This window comes from Manacus candei, unplaced genomic scaffold (genome assembly GCF_025592945.1).
Source record: "Manacus candei isolate 608988 ecotype Guabito, Panama unplaced genomic scaffold, ASM2559294v1 h1tg000017l, whole genome shotgun sequence".
Taxonomy (NCBI): Eukaryota; Metazoa; Chordata; class Aves; order Passeriformes; family Pipridae; genus Manacus; species Manacus candei.
In genome coordinates, this window is record NW_026138065.1 from 11509468 (window position 1) to 11535982 (window position 26515).

General features: G+C 52.4%; 1 protein-coding gene across 3 annotated transcripts; it reads left to right on the plus strand.

Annotated features, from left to right (window-relative positions):
- The first annotated feature begins 6091 nt into the window (after positions 1–6091).
- Positions 6092–25895, plus strand: TMEM151B (transmembrane protein 151B). 3 transcript variants are annotated; one of them, XR_007903898.1, is made up of 3 exons: positions 6092–6206; positions 13231–15682; positions 20476–25895. XR_007903898.1 is itself a non-coding variant. In XM_051783256.1 (2 exons), exons 1-2 carry the CDS (start codon positions 6114–6116, stop codon positions 14665–14667), a joined length of 1530 nt encoding a protein of 509 aa, XP_051639216.1. In that variant the 5' UTR covers positions 6092–6113; the 3' UTR covers positions 14668–25895. The 3 variants fall into 3 exon arrangements, 1 of the variants encoding a protein (XP_051639216.1); XR_007903897.1 differs by having other exon boundaries at positions 13231–15536; XM_051783256.1 differs by having other exon boundaries at positions 13231–25895.
- Positions 25896–26515: the final 620 nt, after the last annotated feature.

A 26515-nucleotide genomic window follows, 5' to 3' on the forward strand; every position in this document is an offset into this window, starting at 1 on the left:
CCTCCTCAGATACTCATTTGCTGGGGTAGTCAGTCCAGAAAGAGCTGGCTGCTCTCTCCTGGTAAGTCTGGCTGAAGTCACAGGGTCACTTTGAATCTCTCCAGGGATGTTGCTCCAGGCACCTGGTTGCTTCTTCAGTAAGGGATTATTTTCTCCTTGCAGTCCATGTTGGATGCCTCTTGTCCTTCCGCTGTGCACTCCTGTAAGGTATGGAAGCCATCATGCCAATATGGTGACACAACCCAGAGCAGATCAGGTTTGTCTGCACATGGTGGGTGGTTGGCAAGTTGCCCAGCTAATGCCCTTCCTGGGAAGATTCCCACTGTTGCTCAGAGTCCCACAGCAGACAGGGCAGTTTCTACCTCCTTCTGTTTTGTGTATATGTGTGTATGATGTGTAGGATGTCAAGAGGATAGACAAGGAAGATTAATTAATTCTTTGAATGGGGATCACACAACTCACTCTGCTCTCAGCCACAGCATTCACTTCCACAAACAGAATGTGATTGATATAAAGATGCACTAAAAATCCTTGACCTTACAAACCCCCCAGATATTTAACAAAACTTCATTCTAAATTATATCCCTCTTGTGTAACTCCTATCAGCTCGGCGGCTGCAGCAGCAATGCTCTGTGCTTGCATCTGGGCAAATGCATGGCTGATAAGGCCTTACTATGTATTTATGTGTGTGTGTGTGCTTGGAGCTCTCCCAAAGGACATGGCAGATGTAGTTGTGAATGGGAAGGGGATGGCAGATGGTCTTGGAGAACTGATAATAAAACCACGCTTAAATAGATGGTGAAACTGTGCCCTAGGTGAGAAATCTTGTCACCTGGGGCTCTCTTTATAGCTAGCGAAGGGACAGACTCGCTTCCAGAAGCTCTGATAACCTCTGTCTGGCCACACCACTTTAACGAAGAATGCTCCTCCCTCCCCATGGAATAGCCGTGGAAGGCAGTGCTCCATTGCTGGGCTATCATTTATTCATGACTCTCTAAGCACAGTTCATCTGGCAGAGACTATCCAAGACAAAACACAAACCTCAACTCACCCAACCATCCCTCAGCTCACCTTGCCAGAGAGCATAGGACAGATGCTGCCAATGCTGCATCCTGGCCTTCAGCATCGACACACTGGACCTGATGGCCGTGAGAAGGGAGGATAGGTTAACTTTCATTTTTTGAACTGATTCTGCTCGAGTTGCTTTCTGCTTCACCTCAGTCCCTCATGACAGCCCTGCACCCCCACTAGCCTAGTCCTTGCCTCTTAACAGTGCTCCAGCTCTGCTGGTCCCTAGCAAGCTGCACGATGCTGCCAGAGGTATTACTCATGCAAGCTCGGCTCTGCTCTCGGGAGAGTTAAATCTCCTGGCTGCCAGACTGAATTAGAGCTTGTGTCTCTCCACACTTGCATCAGAGTGATTTGGGAACAGGCCTGGTGGAGCCACACTACTGAAAGCAAGTGAGGAGCCCAGGCAGGAGCTAGGAGAGAGGAGTGAGCAGGGTGGCTGGCTCAGGGTGGCAGAGAGGGGAGGGAGGGGTGAGCAAGCTGTTTGAAATATTCAGGTGCTCAGCAGGAGCAGGTGGCTATCCCATGGGACAGAGAAGCTCTGACACCATGAATAAGTGATGAACAAATCTGTGTTGCCCAGGTGATGGGCACACAGAAAATGGGATTGCAGCCACTCCCCAGGACCTGGGCCTCACTAACAGACCTGGCCTAAGCAGTGGCCCTTAAGCAGTGCAGACAGTCATGCATAGGGCTTTTAGCCCCTTCCCTAGGACAGCCTCATCTCCCCTGCCTGCCTAGGTCCATGGGGAGAGCTGGATGGAGAAGAAATGCTTCTCCAGATCAGGGTATGTCAACTCCAACTGCTCAGTGTGGAGAAAGTGAATTGCAACAGAAACCTGCTTTCTACTTTTAGGTAGGTGACTCCCAGCCCGTAACTAGGGATAGACTAGATTCTCTGAGCCACTAGTTTCTGTGGTTCACTCCTTTCTGGGGGTAATGGGCCAAAAATCTAAGTCAGAACAAAACATTTGCCAGGGGAGGATTTGGCTCAGTTTTCAGGAACTTGGGGTGGTTGCTACTGCTCTGGAGTTATATTGGACAAAATGTCCTGAGGACTGTCAAATAGCATCTGGGCAGCACTGAATCCGCTTTTCATTTCTAGGGGGAATGTGAGGGAGGGCCCTGGGTATCCTGCTGGGCTACTGCAGAGAGGAAAGTGATTTAACCTGACCCAGAAACCTCTGCAGAGCCTCACAAATAATTGTGATGATGACAAAATAGACTCTCATAGGGCTGGATGGAAAATAAGGAAACTGCACACAGGCAGCCTGTTGGAACAGGAAGAATCAGAGCAGGGATCAAAGAGTTTTCAATGACAGCAATTCTATGCTGTGAAATGCACCTCAGAGCAGCAGCTATAAACCCACGTACTTCATGAGGTTTAAGACTTTGAGTGTTTGTGGACCGCAGTCGTGATGTGTACCCCTGTTAGTGATATAAACAGAAACTAGCTCCCCAGTCGCAAATTAATGACCCTTGCGGGTTTCCTTCCCACAACAAAAAAGGCACACCTGGATCTCCTCCCAGCAGACATGAAGTCTGAGTGTAGCAGACGAAAACATAACTAATGGTACATATTTTCTTGAGGACAAAGATTGCAGAGGTGGATGGCACCCACACAGTCAACACCACTGACCAGAAGTGGCAAAGGGACGTTAACTGGAGCAAGAAGCATGTTCATTCATCAACACTCACCTTGTTGCATTAATAAGAAGCAATTTAATTGGAGTGACACATTCTGGAAGGCTCAGGCAGCCAGTGCAAAGTATCCATGAAATTTTTAAATCAAACAGGCATTAGAAAATCCTGCATCCTAACACAAGGGGATTCTCTGCAACGTATCTTCCTAAGAGACAAAAAGCAGCACACCACTAGGAATGATTGATTGCTTTGGAACAAAAGACTGAGTTTTGATCACTCTTGGCCTATTGGACAAAATAAAGCTAAATACAATATATATGATGCTGCAAAATTCATTTTTATATTTAAGCTACAAATACCAGCATAAGAATAGGTGTCTGTGGCCATCTGGTTTAAAATGCAGCCTCTGTCAAAATTTTTCTAGAAATTACATGCAAATTTGCTGCATGGGTACAAACTAATAACATATTTAAGCGGAAACTAAAAGGCTATTTTCTGTAGCTACCAGAGACAGAAGAGTGAGACCTTTTCTGGTTTGATGCATTATGGAAAGTGAACAAATACTGCTAATATGACATCATGCTTTCATGTCTGCTTGGAACAGATATGAATGTCTCTGCAGGGTGGTAGTTACAGGGTATCTGGAGAACAAACCTATTGATATTGTGGTAAGGGCACCACCTCTACTTCAGTTGCTGTGTCTTCTTAAAAGGCTCCATGCTTCTTTCAACCATTTTGTTACATCAGAAATGCCTCCCTCCCAGAAATGTCCCACTCTCCAACATGATTTTCCAGTAGAGCATCCTGAACCCTACAAGAATAACTGGAGAGAAATCTGCCTTATTTTTCTCTCTTGCCCCCAAGAGAAGGAGGGTTGAATGGATAGGGCAGTGTGTTGCAATTAGGACTGCTGGGTTCTCCCTGTGCTGGTAACACAGAACACAAACTTGGATGTTGGCTGTCTTGTTTCAGTTTCCCAAAGGCCTAAGCATCATGTACCCTTATTTCTCCCATTCCTGGGGGGTTTTGTGCCCTTTGTAACACATTATCAGCCATGCCTTTGGGTTCCTATATGAGGGTTGAAACCTGCCTGTTTCCCATAGAAAGTGGCTGAAGTGGCTTGTACAACTTCAGATAGAGCAGGGCACACGACCTCTTCGTGACACCTCAGCTCAAAAATAGCATAGCTGGTGATGTGCTTGACAGTGTTGTCTCCAAGACATGCTGCCTGGATCAGTATCAAAGATGCCTGATACAAAAAACTCTACCTCTGAATAACTGGTAGCCACTGACTCCACCAGTGGAGGACAAATTGCAGGGCTCTGTATGTGTGGCTCCATAAGGGTGGCGGCAGCCCACTTCCCAAGAGTTAATCCTAGTGGATAACAAGCACACCAAAGGAAGCTGCTCCTTGAGTCTGTGGGTGTGCTGTGATATTCCTTGCCACAGAATGCATGGAGCATCTACAAGTCTAAAATCAAAACAGATTCAAAAGTGAATAGATGAATTCCCTGAAGAAAAAGACACCATGGACTATTAAAAGCAAAGACATAAACTCGTATTACCTTTTCTCTCCCTCAACCTCCTGCTTTGCTCTTTTTGTGCAATATTCACATTTTTGAGAGAAAATCTGTGCTGTTGCTGGAGAGTGATCATCCCCCAGGCGCCTTTTGGTCTAGCTGAGGTCACGTGCTACAGAAGTCCCTAGCACTATAAAAAGCAGAAATGCATATAGGAATGCATATTATTTACAACTGTCTATTAGTGTGCGTGGAATAGCATTCAGTGCTGCTACAGGAACTCTGACAGCTCTGGGCTCGTGCCTCTTTGCTTTGCGCTGCCACAACAGAAACGCACCGGTGAGCTCTCCTTGGAGGCATGGGATCCATCACGTGAGGATGGGTCTGAAACCCTCCAGAGCCAAAGTCTGCTGGGAAGATTGGGCAGGGGGTGTCTGAGCGGTAGGCAGTGAAATTCCAAGCAAGCTGCTCCTGCTTGCTGCTGTTCCCATGGAAACAGGGGAAAGGCGAGAGGAAATGCATCCCCAGCCTCTTTTGAAGATGAGCTCCTTCAGCAGCACCCCCGGCCATCGCACCTATTCCCATAAGAAGCAGGGTTTGGCAATTCCCCTCAGATGCATCTCCTTGAGTGAGACTATCAAGCCTATGGACTGTTCCTTCCTCACCCCAGACAACAGTGGGCAAGAGAATGCCAATCATCCCATTGCCAAGGCTGAGCCTCAGAGCTCAGAAAAAGTGAAGCAGTTTCCAGCAAATTCTGCAGCTTATGCTTCTCCCCAGTTTGGAACTGGGGAAGCACTGGCAGAGACACCTATTTCCTGACTGTCAAGGAAGCTGGACTCTACTTGCAATATCTGGACTTGAACAAGTCGGAACCCTTCCCGAGCTCTGTATGTGTGTCCCCTGTGTGTTTAGATTGAAGGTCTAAAGTGACTTTCACACTCATCCCTGCAACCAAGCGAGTTAGCTCTGTGTGTGAAATACACTGCAGTTGGCTCTGCAATAGCTAGCTGAGTATCCTTGGGCCCGATGGAGATCATAGCAGCGAAGATGCTGCCCAACCTAAGGTTTTCCCTGAGTGCTAACATTAGCACTGATGGTCACCCCTACCCCCCTCCCCCGACCAGTAGGGATGCCCATATATTAGAAAAACAGACGGAGTTCACGCAAAGTGCTCTTGGTTCTCCTGCTTCGTCCCGAAGGGAGGAAAACCCACGGGACCCCTCACCTCCCCATCAGCAGCCCGACTGGGACCGAAGCCCGCCTGGACCGCCTGACGCCCCCTCGGCAGGGCCGGGAGCGGGAGCCCTCCCCGGCCGCGCCCGGCGGCGGCTCCACTCTCGGTGACGCTCGGGAGGGGAGGCTGCGCTGGGCTCCCTCCCTACCTGCCTGCTCCTTGCCTGCCTCCCTGCCTGCCTCCCTGCCTGCCTCCCTCTCTGCTGCCGGCCGGCGGCTCAAGGTCATCCGCCGCCCCGCTCGGGCGGGTGCGGGTCCCGCCGCGCCCCGACCCCATCCCATCCCATCCCATCCCATCCCATCCCATCCCATCCCATCCCATCCCATCCCATCCCATCCCATCCCATCCCATCCCATCCCATCCCATCCCATTCTCGTCCCGGCCCCCCCGCCTCCGCCGCGGCCCTCCCACCGCGGCTCTGCCCGCCCTCCGCCGCGTGTAGCGGCGCTGCGCTGCAGCGGGGCCGGGGCCGGCGGGCGGCCAGCGCTGCCGCCGAGCCGCGGCTGGGGGCGATGCCGCCGCGCCGCCCGCCCGCCGCGCCGCCCCGCCGCCCGCCCGGCGACCGGCGAGGCAGCGCCCGGCGGCGGGCGGGATAATGCGGCTGCCCAGCCCGCAGGCACCGCCAGCGGGGCGCCCCCGCCGCCATGTCCCCCCCGGCCTCGGCGGCCGCCGCCAGCGAGGGAGGCAGCAGCACGCCGGTGCCTCCGGAGGAGGAGGCGGAGGGGGCCCGAGAGGAGGTGAGGAGAGCGGCCGCCCCCCGCCCGGGGCTGACCCCAACCACCCTCTCTCCCCGCCCGCTTTGCATGGCGCGTTCATTGACCGCTCCGCCGCGGGCCGGGCCGGGCTTTGCCCGCACAGGTACGGACCCCCTCTCCGGGAGCCCCTCGCCCCACTCCGGCCTCGGGGCTGCGGTGCGGGCCGGCGGGGGGGGCGGTGGGTAGGCCAGGAAACCCACCCGTCGGTCCCCGCCGCCCGTGGACTGCCCTGGCGCTTCGCTTCTCCATCGCTCGCCTGTCACCTGGGGATCGCCGCGGAGCCGCCGGGGCTGGAAGGGACGCAGCAGCCAACGCCGTCCGCAGCGGGGCCGGAGCCGGAGTGGCCAGGGTGGAGGAGGAAGGGAGAAAATCACAAAAGAGAGGCGCGGGGCGCCGCTTGGTCTTACTGCCACGGGCAGAGGTTGTTATGCCTGGGAGGAATGGAAGTGGAGACCCCCGCCTTGCTGCGCTCTGGCTTCTGGGGGCATCCAGGAGATGGCACAGCTGCCTAGGTCACTGCGAGGGAAGACGCGGTGGATAGCACGGGAGAGGGATTGGGGACCCAGCGCCAGAGACTGTTGCTGGTCGCTGCTCCCAGCTGGAGGTTGGCTGAGGAGAGTGGAAGGTGCAGACTGGGGCAGGCCAGGTACCAGCACAGCTTTGCCTCCACGTGTACTGCAGTCTTCCCTTTTTGGAGAGACTTTTCTGGAGTCCAGGCAGCAGATGCCAGAAATGCTCAAGAGCAGGGTGCCCTGTGCCTAGGGAGCAGTACCAATAGGCAGGTGTGCCAGCCCCTTTGTCTGCCTCCACAGATCCTGCTTGCAGCTTGGGCTTCCCAAGAGGAGAGAAAGCAACTGCACCGACTAGTGAGAAGCACCTTATGCCATGGGGCTGGTGACCCATGGAAGTCCACTGGGCAGTGTAGGAAGGACAGGGTTCTCCTGGTGTGGTGGGTTGTCCTCTCTGGTGAGACCACAGCTCAAAGGACAGCTTGTTGGGTGCTCAGGAGCTGGTGCATCACTTGTCCTCTGCTGCTGAGGAGCTGCAGTTAGTGAGTGCTGCATAATCCTGGTATTCTCTGTCTCCTTGGCTTAGGCAGAACATGCATGCTCATGCACTGTTATTCTATATATACAGCTTATATTTAGATATAAATAATTGCAGGAGAGGAATGCTGAAGTTCAAGGACTAGGAAGCTGTACAAATACTGTGTACTCTGCTCTGTGTCTGTTCCTCTCTTCCTGCTTCCATTAAACAACTCCTGATGCCCTCAGCCCAGCTCTCCAAACAGATCCTGACCAAGGTAGCTAAACTATGAGGTCCTTTTTTAGCATGAGGACATGCTTGTGCCATGCTGTGACATGGTCTCTTACTGCCAGTGCTCTGCCAGTGCTGGTGCTACTTTCAAGACAGCACAGTGGCTTTTCAGAGGTGCCAGTTCAAGAGCCACTTTGGATGAAAGAAGTGTAGCAGGGGTAGCATCCAGGTGAGTTTCCCTCACCTGTGGTGTCCCCTTGTTCGCAGGGATTACAAGAAGATTGTCTTGGCTTTGATTGCTCTGCTGTGGCTGCCAACTAGGGTGTCAGTGTAATCTTACACCATGAGAGTAGGCAGAAGGGGTACAGGCCATGACCTGCACTTTTTAGGCTAAGGGCATCCTTCCTGTGGCCAGAAGCTGTCACAGACTTGCATGAAGCAGCTGGTGCAGGACAGGAGAGCTGCAGTCTCTCCTCATGGTGCCGTGCTTACTGGTGTCTTGTGATGCAATGAATCACTTTAGTGGGAAGGGGAGCCTGGATTCGTGGACTGACCTAGGGCAATCGTCTTGTCTTCAGAAATATCGGGAGGGGAGAAGGACAGGCTGTAGTGATGTCCTCATTTCCATCAGAGCCAACCGTTGGTGCCAATATCGCTGAGCATCCCAGCAATGTAGCTGAATCCCACATGTCAGGATCTGTTGACCAGGGCAGGTGGGGAACCAGAGGAGATGTCTGGGGACTGGAAAATGGGAAATGTGCTCTGTCCTCTTTGAAGGTACCTCGTGTTAACATATCTCAGGTTGCTGTGTCTAGAAGCCAGGCAGGGCTTCGGGTGCTTCTCTGTCCCAGAAAGGCAAGTAGCAAGAACTACTGGCCAGAGCTGACTGAACCCATGTTTCCACTTGGCATTACATGCCTACACATACACTTAATGGTGGTTAGCTGAATTTCAATCAGCAATGCATACTTGGAGGGTAGGGAATACCAAGGGAAAAGTTCTTCAGCCTGGGAACAAGCAAAAAAATGTCCTCGTCCTGCTGCTCAGGTGGGATCTGATGGAAGGGACCAGTCCTCCTCCAAGTTGCTGTGTAAAATGGAGGACTTGGTATCGCTGCAGGATCTGACTGCTGGCAGAGTTCCCTGGCTCCTAGATGCTCAACCTTCCTCCTTCCTCTGCAGCTGGCAATGCTGCCAGCCTCGTCTTGAGCCACCTCAGGTAGCTCCAGAATCTGGGCTGTAGGCATAGGGCGTGTGATGTGAGTGTTTGCTTGGACCATCCTGGCCAGGAGTTGCCAATGTCTGTCCAGGGCCTTGGAAGACAGTGGCAATTCCTAGAAATGACTGGATTTCCCCTGCCTCTCTTATTCTGGGGATTTGAAGTCAAAGGGATCTTATTAATTTCTTGCATGACGTAAGTGAATGGTGGGGAAGAGCCATGGAAACTGATGCTCAAGAGTCCCACTGGAGCCACCTGCAAGCTGCTGCCACTGCCTGGCACTCAGGAGCTACCTGGGCCTTCAGGCTACTGCTCTGGGGCTTTTTTGATTGGTTTTTTTTGAGTCCTGTAGAGGGCTGTCTCTAGAACACCTAACCCTCTGAACCCCAGGGGGTCTTGTAAAGTGACAGTTTAGCTCTGGAGGTGAATCAGAGATTTAAGGCAGGTCTTTACAGGGAGAGACAGGTAAGAGGATGGGAGGTGATGACATGAAAACACTTGTTAAACAGGGAGACAGTGGATGGGGCCAGGGCTGAACTGTTACAGAGAGGAGCTTGAAGAGCTTGAAGGATTTCTGAAGTTGTTTAGTGTTCAAAGTTGCAGGGTCAAGGTTGCAGGGGTGATTAAGGTTTTTTGGCCCATTTGCTTAGCCACTGGGGTGCTGGGCATGTTTGTCTCCTCAAGGCTTTTTTTAGAAGATGATCCCTCCCCCCCCAGTTTCTATTGCCTCTGCCCTGTACGTTGTGGGAATCTCCTTTTGTTTCACAAAAGGCTGGTTGTAAGTCATCCCCTCCATCCCTCCCCATGCATCCCAGAGCAGCAACGTCAGCTGTGGGACTCCATCTCTGTTCATCTCAGGGGCAATGTCAGGGAGACATTGCCACCTCAGAGACAAATGCCATGTACGAGGCAGGGGAGGCTGTAGCAGCAGCCCACCTCTTGCCTTTTCCAACGTGTGTTACAGTCAGCACCCAGGTGCCTGGTAAGAGTCGCCTTGTCTGTTCTGTGTGGTGAATTGAGGCACTGGGATCCCCCAAAGGGGTCAACCAAGCCTTGGCCAGACCAGTTCTGCCCTCTAGCACTGCAGAGATGTTTCTGTGCACCTGCAATAACGGATTTGCTTACCGTTCTCCAGCGCTTGAGCCTGAGCCATGAGGGAGGCTCCTGGTGATGGAGGGAAACCCTGTTTGCAGTGAAGTAGGGCAAGTATTTTGCCTCATTCCATCAGACTGCAGCGGGCAGATGACGATGGCATTTATATCAGAGACTGCTCTCCTCCCAGTGACACTGTTCTGGGACAGATTTCCCTTTCCCCAGCTTTTTCATCTGCTTGTTTGCTATGCTGGACTTATCCAAGGCTGGTTAATAGCTCAAGGAGACAACCTTATTCAGCTACTTCTGCGGGGGGAAGCCGTGGAGCCAGTTGTTTGCTCCTGTGAGCCCTTTGCAGCCTGGGAGAGGAGCAGGGATGCTGCAGTTCCTACTGGGATTAGACTCTGCAGCTGGCTCCTCCTCCGTCTCTGCTGTGGTTGTATCCCGTCATAGGCACTTGATCAGCTTTCGGAAACCCCACCAGTGCTGCTGAGGTGTATGTGTTTTACCTCAAAAACCTAAGACAAAACTGGATTGTAAACAGTTTACAGCAGGGGTTACTGTGACCCTGTAAAAGCGCTGCAGTATCTAAATGCTGCGTAGTCCTAGGAGGAGACTAATGCATGGACTAGAGCCCTGCTAACACAGTTCCTGGAACCAAGCCTGGGCTGCATCGTGCTCCCTGCCCTGGATAGGTAACCGCAGTGGGGCTTGCCTGCATCTCCTCAGGGTGACAGCCAGCATCTCCCTTCTCCTGCGACACAGGCAGTGCGGAATATGAAGGTCTGGGGAGTGACTGGGAGGTGAAATTTGCTTTTCTGAGGCAGACATCTCCGAAGACTTTTTTGTTTGTGCCCATTCCCCAGCTTGGCAAATGAGTGAGCTGGATGCTTTGCTTTTTTCCCTGTGCTCTGTTTGCAGATCTGCCTCCTGAACAAGGTGCTGTTTCTCAGCCTTCTTACCCCACAGACACCCTGAGTTTAGTATGTACCTTGCATCTCCCCAGGGCTCCTGTTCAGACCCTCCCCATGCTCCTCCTTTGGCTGAGCAGCTCCCTTAGATCCTCACAATCAGTGCTGCTGCTGCCAGGGAAGATCTGCAACGTGGAAGGCAGCAGTGGGAGAGGAAACCTTCATCTGCCTGGGTAGTGGTACAGCATTCCAGCATGGGAGAGTCATGCTGCAGCTGAGCAAAGAAGAGGGATCTGAGCAGGCTCTTAAAACTGCAGTGTGGACCTCAGGAGGGAGGGCACAGCTCAGGAGGCTTAGCCTCCTGAATGGCTCCCCCTTCCTCTCCTCGCTCCCTTTTCTCTTACCTAGGGTTCCCTTCTTGTCCCGTGACCATGAGGCTGCTGCAGTGGTGGGTTGCAATGTGAAGACTTGGCTGCACGTGTGTCCATGCTGGCGCTGCCGAGCAGAGCCACCCTGCACCTCTCCGTGTTGGCTGAAGGCTGGCACTGCCCCACCTGCCAGCCCTGGGCTTGGTGTCTGTCTCCAGCTCTTCCTGTCAGCCGGTGACTCCAGAGAGGGGAGCTCAGTGCTGCTGATGCTTGGGACTGCCAGTGGGATGTACCACCATTCCCCTTGCCACCAGTGGTCCCTCTGGATGTGCAGGCTGGCTGCTGTGGTGGGCAGGCAGGGAAGTTCCCTGCTTCTGGGAGAGAAACTTCTGTTGGAGATTTGGGCTGGATCCAGCCCTGCTGTGTGCGGTGGCAGAAGACCCACTGGCATGGGGTGGACCAGGGTTTGACAAGGTGTAGGGAGGAAAGGTAAGCCTCTGGGACTCTAGGGGGCCAAGCCAGCACTGAGGGACTCTTCAGGAGAGCACGACACATTTCTTAAAGGAAAGAAGAGGTGCAAATCTGTCCCTAGACCTGCCAGTGGCCTTGTGATCTCTGGTTCTTGCTTTAATTTTCCTTTTCATGCCAGAGTGGAAGTGCCCCTCCTGCTTTCTAGCAGTGTGAGCCCATTCAGCTCTTTGAGATCCCTGGGTGAGAAACCTGTCCAGCCCAGTGTGCTCAGGAATGGAGAAAAATGGAACCAGGCTTGGACTTCAGTGCCATGAGTGGTGTCATTACAGCTGGCATTAGACCCTGCCATGGCAGAGGTGAGCTCAAGAGCAGTGCTCCGTGCAGGTGGGGAGGGAGAACAAAGCTGGAAGCCTCTTAGCGAGTTTCATGGCATCTGCACAGTGATGGGGTTCTTGCCTCCCTCTCTCAGGTTGCACATTTGGAGACTGCTGGATGAAGTGTAAGAAAGCAAATAATCTTTCTTTGGGTGGGATAATGTTAGGTCTCACAGACCAAGGTGAATCAATACTTGAGACTGCAGAGTGTTGCAGAGTGACAGAAGTTTCCTTAACCAGGGTTTTTTTCATGGATCTCTGTGAAACCCTGCACTGTTCCTCTGGTAAAAGCACCAGTGCAGTCCCTTTAAAAAGTCCTGTTTTTGAAGTTCTGCCCTTTCCTCACCATGAAAGACCTGAGAGCAGTTTTTTTCTGGAAGTGTGGGCTGTCACAGCTGAATCCCAGTGCAAGCAGGGACATTTGCTAGCAGCTATGAGTGGCCTCTTGCCCTCCCTGCTGCTGCAGATTGGTGGGATGCTCTTCCAGCCTGAACACTTCTTAGGATGTTATTCCATATTTGCTTTCTCTCCTGCCAGAGGTGGCTACATTTCAGTTGTGGAAAAGTACTTTCCCGTTGTTGTGATTTATACTTAAAAAGCATTTCAGAGCCCCTTAGGCTGCCAAGTGTTGTGGTGGGAATTGCCATTACCATTACCAAACAGAGACATTCCCAGCTGCAGAAGGTCTGTTTCTCCACCTTACAGGCACCCCAAGCAGCTTGTGCTGCCCTGGTGGGAGAAATTGGAATATTGCTGGTGCTCGTTACTTGGAAGAGGGGAGCGACTGATGTGTGAGCAGTGAGAGGTGCACTGGGATGAGCTGTGGGGAGGGGTTCAGGTGGGGCGACCCATCAGTTAGAGCTGCCTGCACTGGTGGGATAGGTGCAGAAGCTGAGGTATGTGGGGGAGATCCACCAGCCTCTGTCTTATTGTGCTTCATTACCCCTCCCCAGGATGTGGCAGTGGTAGGGATTACTCTCCCCTGAAGAAGGGGAATGCTCGGGGTGTGGCTGGCAGAGTTGTCCTCTGCCACTCTTCTTCACATCCAGCTGGGATGTCTCCCAAGGAGGGGCAGAGCACCGTGAAGGGAAGTGGGGGTGACAGTTGCCCACACTGTGTGATTGTCATCCTGGGAGAGATCCCGGCCTCTGGCCTGCCCGCTGAGGCTGGGAGCCCCAGGCATCTGCTGTTTTGTCTCCACAGAGCTATAGGTGCTACCATAGCACCCTTCTGCCTTCTCCCCTTCCCTCTGCTCCTGCAGTCTACTGACTCCTCTCTTGTTTTCTCTCCCCTTCTTCCCGGTCCACCGGAGCAGCAGCGGCCAGTGAAGCAGTCTCTCAGCAAGTCTCTGTGCCGAGAGTCCCACTGGAAATGCCTGCTGCTGTCCCTCCTCATGTACGGCTGCATGGGAGCCATGACATGGTGCCATGTCACCAAGGTGACCCGACTGACCTTTGACAGCGCTTACAAAGGCAAGTCCATGATGTACCACGACAGCCCCTGTTCCAACGGCTACGTCTACATCCCCTTGGCTTTCCTGGTGATGCTCTACGTGGTGTACCTGGTGGAGTGCTGGCACTGCTACACCCGCAACGAGCTGCAATACAAAGTAGACGTGGAGAGTGTGCACGAGCGTGTGCAGCGGATGCAGCAGGCGACTCCCTGCATCTGGTGGAAGGCCATCAGCTACCACTATGTCCGCAGGACCCGGCAGGTTACCCGCTACCGCAACGGGGATGCCTACACCACCACCCAAGTGTATCATGAGCGGGTCAACACCCACGTGGCAGAGGCTGAATTTGATTATTCCAATTGTGGAGTTAAGGATATCTCCAAGGACCTCATTGACCTGGAGAGCTACCCCGCCACGCGGCTCCGCTTCACCAAGTGTTTCAGCTTTGCCAATGTGGAGTCAGAGAACTCCTATCTGACCCAGCGGGCCCGCTTCTTCACGGAGAATGAGGGCCTAGATGACTACATGGAGGCCAGGGAGGGGATGCACCTCAAAAATGTGGACTTCAAGGAATACATGGTGGCCTTTTCCGACCCAGACAACCTGCCTTGGTATGTATCTCACTATGTCTTCTGGGTGGCAGCTCTGCTGACCCTGTCCTGGCCCCTGAGGGTGCTAAATGAGTACCGCACCTCCTATGTCCATTACCACGTGGAGAAACTCTTTGGGTTCGACTACGTGGCAGTGACGCCGGCCGAGGAGCGCACCTTCTGCCGGAGGATGCCCCGCGTCAACACGGTGGACAGCACTGAGCTGGAGTGGCACATACGATCCAACCAGCAGCTGGTGCCCAGCTATTCGGAAGCGGTCCTGATGGACTTGGTGGGGCTCTCTGGCTGCACCAGCTACTCTGCTTGCCGGTACGGGGGCTACCGGCAGAACTGCGAGCGATGCCACAGGACTATAAGCAGCTCCTCCATCTTCTCCCGCAGTGCTCTGAGCATCTGCAATGGCAGTCCCAGGATTCCCTTCAGCAGCAGCCGCTTTTCTCTGGGCCGCCTGTACGGCTCACGACGCAGCTGCCTCTGGCAGAGCCGGAGTGGGAGCCTGAATGAGCAGAGCTGCCCCACTGAGCAGACACGCCTCTCCAGCCAGGTGACTGTGGAGGAGGAAGACCCCCCTCCTTACCAGGATGCCCTCTACTTCCCCGTTCTCATTGTACACCGCAACGAAGGCTGCCTGAACCACGACCACCGTCACCTCCATCGCAACGGGTCCTGTGTGGAGACCTCACTGTGAAAGCAGAGGGTGGTGAGATCTCATTGTCCGTTGCCTGGCCCAAGCCAGCACAGGATTTGGGGAGAGGAGCACAGGGGGGACAGCCTAAGAGGACATCAGGATGGAGTGGACATGGCATCTTGCTCCATCAGCCAGCGAAAGCTCCCCACAGTGTGGCTCTGACCTCCCAGAGGGGTGGGTGCTGATGCTCCCCTGACATGGCACAGAACTCTAGACCAACCACCACATGCAAAAAAAAAATAAATAATTCAACCAAACCAACCCCAAAACCGTAATTCATGGCATCAAGATCCAAAGGGGAGAATAAAAAGATAGGCCTGATGCAGGGAGGGGGTGGTTTTTGGCTCCCGGCCCTGGCTCCAGGCTGGCTCATGCTCCGAGGAACCAGCAGCCATCAGAAAGCACCTTGCTGCACCTCTGCCCACTCTGCTTCCCATGCTGGAGCAAGACCCCTTGCAGTGTGGAGGGGAATGGGCCCCTTGGGAGCAGGGTGTAACTGCCTGTAACGGAAGGTCTGGGGCATCCAGGCACGTGGATGGAGCCGCAGGTTAAAGCAAAGGCTGAAAGCCATGAATCCAGCTCTTCCCCTTCCCCCCAACTGTTCCCCACCCTCCCCATTTTTTTTTTTAGACCACGCTCCGACTGTTACTCTGTTCTCACTGCTGGGAATGGCATCACCTCCAGAGGATCCCAGGCTCCTCAGGAAGGTTCGGCATATCAGCTCTGAGTCAGCATCCCTTAGGTAAAGGGTTTTCTGTTTGGGCACGCAGCACCGGGGAAGGGATGAATGTGCAAACCCAGATGGAGCAGAGATCTGCAGCGCTACTGATGTGTTTGCTGGAGGAGGGCTCAGCTGGAAAGAGAAAACAGTAGGCCCCTGGTGAGCTGAGGAAGGGGAAGAGGATGGCACTGGGACAGGCATCATGGTATCAGGTGGCACGTCAAGTAGCTGGGGACCCTTCCTGGCTTTGAATTGAGTCCTAATTGGTTCAGACAAGCATCAAGGAAGGCTCTGGTAGGTTCAGCTGCAGTTCACCTATTGATAATGGAGCAGCAGGTTGGTGCATCTCTGCATGAGTGAATTTTGCATGAGATCCAGCTGGGCTCTGGCTTTGGACTCTGAGCTGCAGGATCCTGACAGCCTGGTTTTGGGAGAGAGCTCTGAGGGGCTAGGAGAGAGAAATGCAAAAGCGTGCAGGAGCATTGAGAACCTGGGCTGGGGAAATGAGGAGCAAAAGGATTCCCTTTCTGTGGGACCCCATTATGGGTGCAGGACCCATGCAGGAGGCATCTTCCATGAGTGATGCTTTCTGGAACAGAGGCAAGGGATGTGTTAGAGGGGAACCTGCTTAAAACTGAGCAGTTTGCACTACAGAGGTTTTTGCAGGGAGGTGTCAGGCTGTGAGAAGTGAGGTGACTTCTGTGTAGCCCATTAGCCCCTGGGTTTTTCTGCCTTGCTCTTGTCAGCGCAGGTTGCTCTGAGCTTTGTGCTACCCCTTCTATCCTGTCGGAAGGGATCTTGGTGACGTTGGGCAAGGAGCATTCATGTCACTGAAGCTTCATCAGTGGCTGCAGCATGCAGACACCCGGCTTTTTCTCAGAAAAGCTGTCTCCTTTTCAGTCAGCTCTTTGGGGGAGCACATGCCAAATCAGCCAGTGATTTCTCCAAACAGCACTGCTTTTCAGCCTCACCACACTTCCCTCATCAGCTGGGGCAAACAGCTAAAAGCAGCAGGTCTTGGGTGACAAGGGTAAGTCCTTTAGCACCTGGGCATTTGAACTTGATGTCTGCCTCCACATCCATCGCAGAAAGGCGAGATGTAACAGCAAACAGTGAGGCATTGTATTTAGTCCAGCCTGTCTTCCTCCTGCCAGCTATTAATGAGGGCTCTGTTTCTCTCATCACGCTGCTTTATTACTTTGCCTCCCAGGTCTTGAGGAGGCTGCAGATGCACCCATGCACCACATCAGTCCTCTTGCTGGCAAGCCTGGAGCGGTCAGCACCTGCGGGTGTTGTAGGGCTCTGTTTGTCTTTTCCCCCAGAGCAGTCTGTTCTGCTCTTTGTGTGCCCTGTGTATCCTGGTCAGTGTCTCTTGCCCTTCAAGTCAGCTTGTCCTCCTTGATCCCAAGTGCTAGACTCCAGACAGGAGTTTGGAGAACAGCAGTTTGAACAGAAAGTCCCTTAAAATCTCACTTTGTTACGATTCTGTCTTGTCATCTGCCCTTTCTTGCCCTAGACTTAGATGTTGGCTAAAAGAGAGTCCCTGGGAGGCCAGAGAAGCATAAGATCTCTGGTGTGGGCACATCCCTCTCTGCGTTTTGTTCTCATCATTTTTGGCACAGTTTCAAACTGGGTGAAAGCAACCCTGGGATTTCCTTGCTCAGTAATGACATTTGGCTTGCTGTGCATTTGTGCTTCTCTCTCCAAGGGCTTAATGTAAGCCAAGGCCAATGATGAGTGTCCACGTGACTCTGGGGAGATAATGGTGTGTTCTTGTATGTCCCAGTGAATTGAGACAGTGGAGCTGCAATGGGTCATTAGTGAGGAATGTGGTCACCTTGTCCTTGCTGACATATTCTCTTTGAAATCTCCTACACATTGCTTAAATTAGGCTGTGATGGTTCCTCTTTCAATCTCCAGCATCCAAGGTGCCTTGGACAGATGGATTTATCTAAGATTTGGCAGGACTTTTAGCTCCCTGGGGCAAAGACAGTCCTCAGAATAGGGACAGATTAGCAGGGTCTCTGGGCTCCCCATCCTTTAGCACTGTGCAGCAGAGTTGCAGGCACCGTGTCCTTGGCTCTTTCTGGGGCTTTCCATGAGAATGCCTCACCTCGTTCCTCTGCCCCATTTTCTCCTGTGAAATCTTATTCCGGAGGTGGTCTGTCCAGGTGAACACATGGGTCTTCAAGGCATGGCTGCTGCTCTGACCAGCAGGATCCATACAGTCTTCCTGTTACTGAACACCTTCCCCGTTGTACCTGGTGCCAGCTGCAGCCAGGTCCCAGGCATAGTCCCAGTGCCACTGTCTGTGGCTGTCCCAGACCCTCAGTACCCTGAGAAGTGGGACCTCTCTAGCTGGTGCTTCCTGCTGGACGCTAGGATTTCTTGGAGATCCCCTTCCTCATATTCTTGGCCCTGCTACCCCACTACTGCTGGTGGAACTGCCCCTCTGGTCCAACTACTCCATTCTCGCATGGGTAAAGATATTCGTGCCCTGCCTCAGGCTCAGGAAAGGGGGATGACACACATGGACGTGGTAAAGGAGCAGGACTGGGCAGGAGGAACAGGAGCTGCCTGCTGGCTTGGCAGAGAGGTGGTAGAGCTGAAGAGGACAGTCTGAAATTGGGGTTCTTCCTGGCATGTCTAGCTAGGCAGGGAAGTTCAGAGCAGAAAACTGGGCTCTCCCTTCCTGGCATTGGACACCACCAGCAAAGTTTGTGTATAAGTTTCCTCCTGAGTGTTGGTGAGGAACTGTAGTGCCCTGGGCAAAAGCAATTCTTATGACACAGGTTACTAGCACAGATACCCAGAGATGGTCTGTCCCTGCTGTGGCAGCACAGCCTCTCCATAGTGGAGCCGTCCTATCTCCCCGGCACACAGACACCCACCTACCACAGCTCTGGGCTGAGCAGCAGTCAGGCATCTGCTCCTCCTGCAGACTTGTGTCTGCTCTCTGCCGTGTCTGTGTTGGTGATGACGATTCCTTTGGCAGCTCATTCGATGGCCCAGTCTGCTCCTCTCGTGATAGCCTTCTCCCTTATATCTAACCTGAATTCTCCCTGCTGTATCTTAATCCCATTACTCCTCCTTCATTGACTGGTGAGTCTAATTGGCTCTGCTCCTTTTCCCCATGGCCTTCCCGACACAAGCAGGCGTTATCTAGTCTCTATAGCCTTCCCTTTACCAATCCTAGGGTCTTGATCTCACTTGCCAAACCCTGGTTTGAGTGGTGGTGCAGAAGTTTTCTCTGTGTAGTGAGTATGTCACTCCTGCTCTGAGCCCAGCCTGGGCAAGAGGAGAGGGCCAAAGGTGCAAGCAATGCCTTGGTCTGTCAGGAAGGCTTTGTCCTCACTTCCAGAGCAGATCTCTTCAAAGCGAGTGGAGTACACAGAGCTGCTGGCCCCTTACGCAAGGAAAGCCAGATAGTGCACATCACCCTCTGGGAAGGTGAAAGCTGTGTGCTTGTCAGTATGATGGGGGCAATAACTAAAGGATCTCCACAGTCAGATGGCTTAGGTTTTCTCCATACATCGTTCACCCATTGCAGCTTTCCATGGGCTGAGAGTCAGGCTCAGCATTGCACTTACCAGCAAGCTTTCCTCACATACTAGAAGGATTGAGACAGGAATGCTACCAGCTCCTCTTCCTGGCCCTTCATGGTGCTAATGCATCCTAGAAGAGGGCTAGTCCTTACTGCTGCAAAGCTGGACAATAAGTTTGGGTTATTTGATGTTTGCTGTTGCTGTCAGTATACTTGTCAGATACTTAAGAAGCTCTGAATTAGCTGATCTTCCAGACACATGACCACCCATTTATCTGTCTTTCAGCACACTGGAAGCTTCCCAGGTAGCGCCTGGCACTTTGCTTGCGCAGAACTGGTCGGCAACACCAGCCAGCCTGGTGGTACTTCCTGAGCCCACTGCATGTCGTGTCTCACTCTACACCAAGGAAGGAGGTTTCAGAGAGGGCTGTCAGAGTGAGCAGCTGTAGGGACATTTGTTAGGATGGGAAGAGGGAATCTCAGCTTATGGCGAAGCCCAGGCCTTCCAGAATCACACACCAGGCAAATGTGCAGTATTAGGACTGGGGAAGTTGCTATGCATCCCCCCTCCCTTTCTGCTCCCCATAAAATGCACCTTAGAGATCCAGCCAGTCCCTGCCCTCTTTGTTGTCTTTTCACTCAAAAGGCTGGAGAGATGTTTAATAACTGATGGATGCCCATGGGGAGAGGACTGCAGGAAAATGTTTATTTAGTGGAAGTTGGAGAGAGTTAGGTAGCATCCGATGTCAGCGGAACAGTTCCTGCTGATTAGCCAGTGGGACAAATAACACCTTTTAAGCTCTTTTTCCAGCCTTTCCAACCACAGCTTCAGTACAGCTGTCTTATATCACCAGGATGCTGCCTTACATGAGCAGGGTACAACCTTGCTGCAATGTGCTCCTACTCTGCCACCGTAGCTGTAGGGTCTGAGTCTGAAATACTATACCACCACCAAGATGTTGTGTTACCAAAGAGCTGTAAGTCTTAAGTTGGGATATGTGCTTCTGATCATGTTTCATTCATGTGCATATTAGAATAAGGTCTGTGTGAATATGATCTGTATCCAGGTGATCTCAGAAATGAGACATGGTTTAAGTGTAGCTCTGTTTGATGCTGCTGCCTCCAGTGATGCACTTGGGCCTAGAGTCTCCACCGAGCCAGATATGCATGGGGGCCAAAGGCTGGTTCATAGGACCTGGGAGCCCAGTGAGGAATTGGGGCTGAGCCCACCTAGGGCTGTTTCCCCTGTGGGCATTCTGGAAAAAGTGGAAACAAGCATAGTCACTTTTCAGGTAGAAATTAATGGGCTATGCTCATTCCTAGTGTAATTTTATTGAAGCCAGTGGTACCGTACTAATGTGAGCTTGGCTTAGCAACTCCTCAGAGGGGGTCTGTCTTTGAGTCCAGACAAATTGATTTGTCACAGTGTTGCTTTGATGTATAGAATTTGCGTTGGGATTTGACCAACATAAATGAATGTTGAATATCTACTGTTTCTGCAAGCAGTGGGTTGAATTGTTTTGCTCTACTGCCTCCATCACAGCTGCTCCACCAAGGGGAACGTTGTGCCCATGGATGTGATCTGTCAACTCTCTCAAAAGCAAGCTAACAAGCAAACTGACCTCCACAGCACTGGGAGAGGAGCCTTCTCCCACAGGACCATAGCCTTTCTGCACCTGAGGGAAAAGAGGTCCCAAGGACAGAACTGAACTGGCAAGACCCATGGCCTCATGGCCTGCCCTTCCTCCTTCCCTCCTTACCTCATATGTCTGTCTTGGGGGAGGGACAGTTTCCCTGTGGAGTTCAGCAAGCTCCTCTTCCTCATACACAGGCTTATACACAGGCTCTACCACAAGTATATCATCCACCTATGCAAATCTTCCAGAAGCTGCCAGGTTTTCAGGAGCTCATTACAATGTGCAGCATGGCCATCCGGCACTGAGAATAAGCACAGAGGCTGCTGGAAAGCTAAGTGGGTTTTATTCCTCCCCCCATTCCCAAGGACAACTGTTTTTGTTGGGCCATTTTGTTTGTTCCGTTTTTGTAAACTTCATTTGGGGGAAATGAAGCTTGTGAGAAATTGGTGCCCATCCTGAACCCTCCCCAGTCTTTTGAACTTCGTGAATGGATGGATCACCTACTGTGATTATAATTTAACGGATTTTGTAGAACAAAATAACTTCACACACAGACACATGAGGTTCTTTCACTCTCCATCAGCACAAGCTGCTTCTGCGATCTTAGCTACTCACATTAGTGGAAGAAAAAGCCTAGCTAGAATGTGGTGAGATGACGTAGTACTTTGTATCAGTCCCACAGTCCCAATGTCCATTAGCAGCGCTGTCGGCTGCTGTGCCATGAATTCGGACTTTGGATGACAGCCCATGAACCAGTCAGGGTAAAAGTTTGGAAAAACACAAGCCTGAGTCTAGTGCATCTCCAGAAGCAGATGCAGTGGGAGGAGCAGCTGAAAGCAGGCATCACCTCCGGCTCGGCTGTGCCAGGAGCTGGTGGACTCTGTGCTGCACCTGTCCCCCAGGAAGAGCCTGCTCCCAGGGGCCAAGCAGAGGAGAATGAGAGTAGTGACATGTCTGATGGAGCATGATGCACAGCACAGCTCAGCCAATGGGAAACAGCAGTGACAACTAGACCCCAAAATAACAGGATTTCACTTTGGAAATGCCAACATCTTTTTTGAACTGAAATGAGACTAGGAGGCCTTAACAGTTGTGAGAAGTGTTTCATGTTGCTGTTCCTTGCTTAAAAAAAAATAATTTTTGGTGATGAAGTGGGTTTAAACTCTCCACTCGTTCCAGCCCTTGTTGTGGTGGTGGAGAAGAAGTGCTCAAGGCGGATTGGGATGGTGTCCCTGTGGCTTCCCAGTGGGGTAGGCTGGAACAGAGGCTGGAGTTTAAAGTCTTCCTCTGAGGTGTGACCTGGCCATCCACCTACACATGCACGCGTGGTAGGGTGGGCTTCTGCATGCTTGTGTGCACAGCTGGGACCCGTGGCCCTGCAGAGGGTTGGTGTGTTTGTGGCTCTGGGCTGGTGACACCCATCTACCTTTGCGGCAAGGGCTTTTCAGGGTGACAGCCTTGTTCCTTGTGAGAGGAAAATCCTGACCTGGTTTCTGTGAGAAGATGGTGTGAAGTGTCACATTTGCTGCAGTGAGTGCCAAGGAGCAGGGATAAAAGCATGGAGCAAGCTGTGTTTAAGAACAAGCTAATCCATTGCTGGCTGCCTGAAACAGGAGAGCTGCTGGATCTGCTCCTTGGACAATGTTTTCCGTCTCTTCCCACCCTCTCCAAACCTGATAGGAAAACTGTCATTCCTATGAGGTAGCCAAAGGACCCCTCTCCCCTGAACTCCTCTGAGGCTGTGTGTTCACATCATTTGGGTCCTGTCCCTGCTGTGTGTTGTGGGCCAGCCATGAAATGCCAGCAGACACATGATGACCGCAGGCATGCTTGTGGGCAGAACTCACAATACCCTGCTGGTGCACAGCATTCCAACAGTGCTCCCTGCCCTGCCATGCCTCCTCCTTGCTTGGTGGAGAGCAACCGCGCACGTCCTGGCATCATCTTGTGCTTTTCCAGAGAATTTCACAGCACTTGTCTGAGCCTCCGTAATCAGGGTAAGTTCAACAGACCAAAGTTAGAAAACAGAAGGCCTTGGCATTTTGGTGGTCCTGGTCCCCAAATCTTTGGTGCTGCCCCTGGGGAGGAGAGGTAGGTCAGCTGTTGTGGCAGTGTGGGGGCAGGGAACAGCATCGTAGTGAAAGCAGCATATCTGCTGGAGTCTCCAAACGTGTGCTCTGTGCTTCTCTGCTGGGGCTGAGAGCAGCTTTGCTGTGGGCTGCACTAAGTGCACTGATGGAGGGCAGAATAGCATGTGAATGGTCAGCAAGATGTGGAGAGGAGGGTTGGTAGGAGAACAGCTGTGAAAAGGTTTACAGGTGCGGTGGTTTTTACAGGAGACAGAAGACAAGACGAGGCAGGAGGCTGTGGTGCTGGAGCAGCGGTGCTGCAAGGCAAGGGGGGGGAACAGAGGGAGCAGGGCGTTTGATGGAGAAGCTTGGGAACAGAGGGGTCTTTCAAAGCAGTCTGTGCATGCTCCAGCTGAGAAGACAGGCAGGAGGTATTCCCAAGCTGAAGTGCCCAGGCCATGTCTCGCTGCACTGCTGGAACAGTGGTGTTGCCTCTAAGCCCAGCACTGACAGCTTGAGCACGTGTCACCAACCGTGATGGCTAATGCAGCCACAAGGTGTAAGTGTCACTAATGAATAAATTGCCCTGTGCCTTGGAGAGGCTAATCCATCACGGCCAGAGACAGGGATCTGACAGGCTTGGCTATTTCAGGCCTACCCTGTGGGGAGGAGGAATGCTTCTTTTCTGAGCCATCCCCTCCACCTAGGGAAACCAGTGCAGGGTTTGGCTCTGTGCCACCCCTCAGCTTCCCAGTCGCATGAGCTCAGGCTTTGTCCCTTTTCACTGCAATAGAAGGAAGAAGCAGTAAAGGATCTAGGTTAGCCAAAAGTTCCCTGTCAGCAGGGTGGTGCATGGGGCTAGCTGGTAAAGGAGTTTGGAGGGAGACTGCTGCACAGAGGACAGGGGTGACGTAGGGGCTGGTGGCATAAATTGGTGGGTCCCCAGCAATCAGGAGAGCTTGTGTGAGTTGTCTGGGTTGTAGAGTTGCATGGGCTGGGCTGTGCATTTCAAGCCAGTAGTGCTTGGTGCCATGTTTTACAAGCATGCTGTTTCCTCCCCAGTTCAGTTTCGTAGTTTGCCTCTATAAGAGACAACCTGGAAATTCTCTGAGCCTGCCCCAGCCCAAGTTCTCCCCCCATCCAGAGGTGGCTTCACTGTGCTGTCCCAGAGGCAATGCACAGGACACCCATTTTCCCCCGTGCTGTTGAACCCCAGCCACCAGCACTTCATCTTAACTGTGCAGAGGGCCGGCAGGTACCCAAGCAGGCAGGGACAGAAGCTCAGTGTGGACAAATCCAGCTCCATGGGAGCAAAGGGAGGCTGAACAGCAACCATTTCAGTGCACAGCCTCTGCCCATCGCCGTGGCAGTCTGCTTCTCCTCCCCCACTCGGTGCTCAAAATCAGCCTGCCATCCTGTTTGCGACATATGCCAGTGTGACACCTTGCAAATCAGTGCCTGGGTCGCTGTGAGCAAAAGCCGCCAGGCTTGGGAAGCTGGCCACCTTCTCCTGCTGCCGCGTGCACTCTGCTCAGAGCAGTGGAAGCCGGGCTCACCATCTGCTCCATGAGGGAGTGAGCTGGGCACCCCTGCTCCGGCCTGATGGGGCACCCGCTAGCATAGCCCAAGTGCAAGCCCTTGTGTCATTCCCCCTCTTTTACTTTCCGGCCACCCTCATCTCTCCCCATCTCTCTGGCACAGATCCATGGGCGGGGGGATGTTCCCAGCTTGGCTGGGGTTCCTCTGCTGCTGAGTGCCACTCATGCAGCATTGGTGGGTGGTGGCGGTGCTGGAGGTCATTCCCTCCTTCAGACAGAGGCCCACAGATGACCCCCCTCCTCAAAGCCTGACAGTACTCCTTGGGGATAGATCTCAAAGGAGAGCTAAGGGGTCTGTCCTGGCCCTGTGCTGGCACATTCCTTTCCCAGCACAGAGTGACCAGCTAGTTACCACTCTGGAAGGCAGTCCCACCGTACTGTAACTGGACCTGGAGCTGACAAGTGACTCACCTACAGCAGAAATGTTTACATTCATACAATCTGCTGTTGCTGGCAGACCTTTTTTTTAGCCAACATGTGTGGTGTTTGACACGGTTACAGCCCTTGCAGACTGGCGGATAGTTGATTGTTAGTCTTGGGTGTGGGCAAGTGGTGCAGGCAGCTTGGTGTGGACTTTGCTCTTTGGCCAAGAGATTGATGGGAGGGAGGGCAAAGGGTTCTCCAGGCACCAGCTAACTGTCCAGGCATTCCTGCCTGTGGCAGCCCAGGAGTGGGTTTGGGGGGTACTTAGGTGGTATTAACAGTCTCAGGACTGTTTGCAGGAAAAGGAGCAGTGAATATCCTGGAAACCAAGTCAGCAGTTTTTCTGGTGATGACATGTTTTCCCAAGCCTTTTCTTTCCTTCCTTTGTCCTCACTGGCTCTGGCAGTCAATTCCTCCTCTTGTGTCTGCGAGCATGTCTGCAGGATCTCATCGCTGCCCTCCCAGCATGAGCTTTCATTGCACAACTGGCTGACCAGCTGCAGCCCTGTCCTTGGAGCTAGAGGCAAGCTTGCCCAGGACCAGGCCAGTCCCATTAAGCCAACACCCTCGCTGCTGGAGCTGTTGCTTCATCAGCCTGATGCTGATCTGAGTCTTTTCTGCTGTTTCTGAACATGAGTTCTCATCTCATTGAGGTTTGGTCATCCAGTGGAAATATTTTGTAAATGCAAATAAAAATAAATAAGTATATTCAATACCTCGGTCTCGAGGATGGGAAACAAGTAGTGGGAGATGCCCAGATAGGGAGGTTTCACAGCTGCTGGTTCTGGCTAGGAATTCTTGTGGATGTAGCCCCTGAAGCTTCCATCAATAGTTGGGAAGGGAGCTACGCAAACTTGTGAGGGCTCGGGGCTGAGCCTTGTCAGCGCCCCTTGTGTGGCCAGTGCCACTGGGGACAGCCTCACACTCCATCCTTCTGATCTGTACGGGTGTGACACGGTGCAGGTAAAGGTCCCGTCAGCCGGGGGCTGGCGGCACCACAGGTGTCTGTATCCATCAGGCAGGGCAAGGCAGAAGCGGGTACATGGTGGATAAATTCTTTTGTGAACACTGGGAAACAGTTTTTACTTTTCAACTCTGTCAATATGATCTAGCTCTGTCTGTCTCTCTATATATGTACAAACAGTATATCACAATGTTGCCTTTTTTGTTGGAAATATCAAAGTACAAAGATTGTAAACCAAATCGGTGTAATAAAAGTTTCAGATGATTCACTGAGGTGGTTGCCAGCGGTGGGTCTGTGAGTACTGGTGCTGGACAGGTTTAGAGGAATGTGAAGCCTCCTTACCATTGCTCAGAGGGCAAGAGGGGATGGAAGTCAGCCCACTTGCTGAATTCCCTGATGACATCTCCTGAGCAGGGTGGTCAAAGGACCAAGGCAGTCAAGTATGTGCCCTGTCCTTTCCTCAGGTGGCCACAGCTTGTTGAGCAAAAGGAAGCTGCTCCATTTTGCTCCAACTCCAAAGAAACTCCTCCATTTTCAACATTGTGGAATGTGTGGGCTAGCAGTCCTGCAGGGACCCCTCTAGCTTGAATACAGAATTTTTTTTTTACGGATTTGCACAGAAGATCACTATTAGGCAAGGTAAGCATCTGGTTATAAAGAATTCACCTGTTTGCAAAGCAGGCTAGCACTGATCAAAGGCATAGCAACCCAAAGCAGGAAACCACAATGGCGAGACCTATGATTTATTGAATTTATTTCTTAGTGCTTTTCACCATCCATATCAGACTCCAGACAGTTTTTGCTATAAATACAAATAAATTCTTGAGTAGAGCAGTATCCAGAAAAAGCTGCCAAGGAACTAGAAACAACATTCCCTCAATCCCCTATGCAT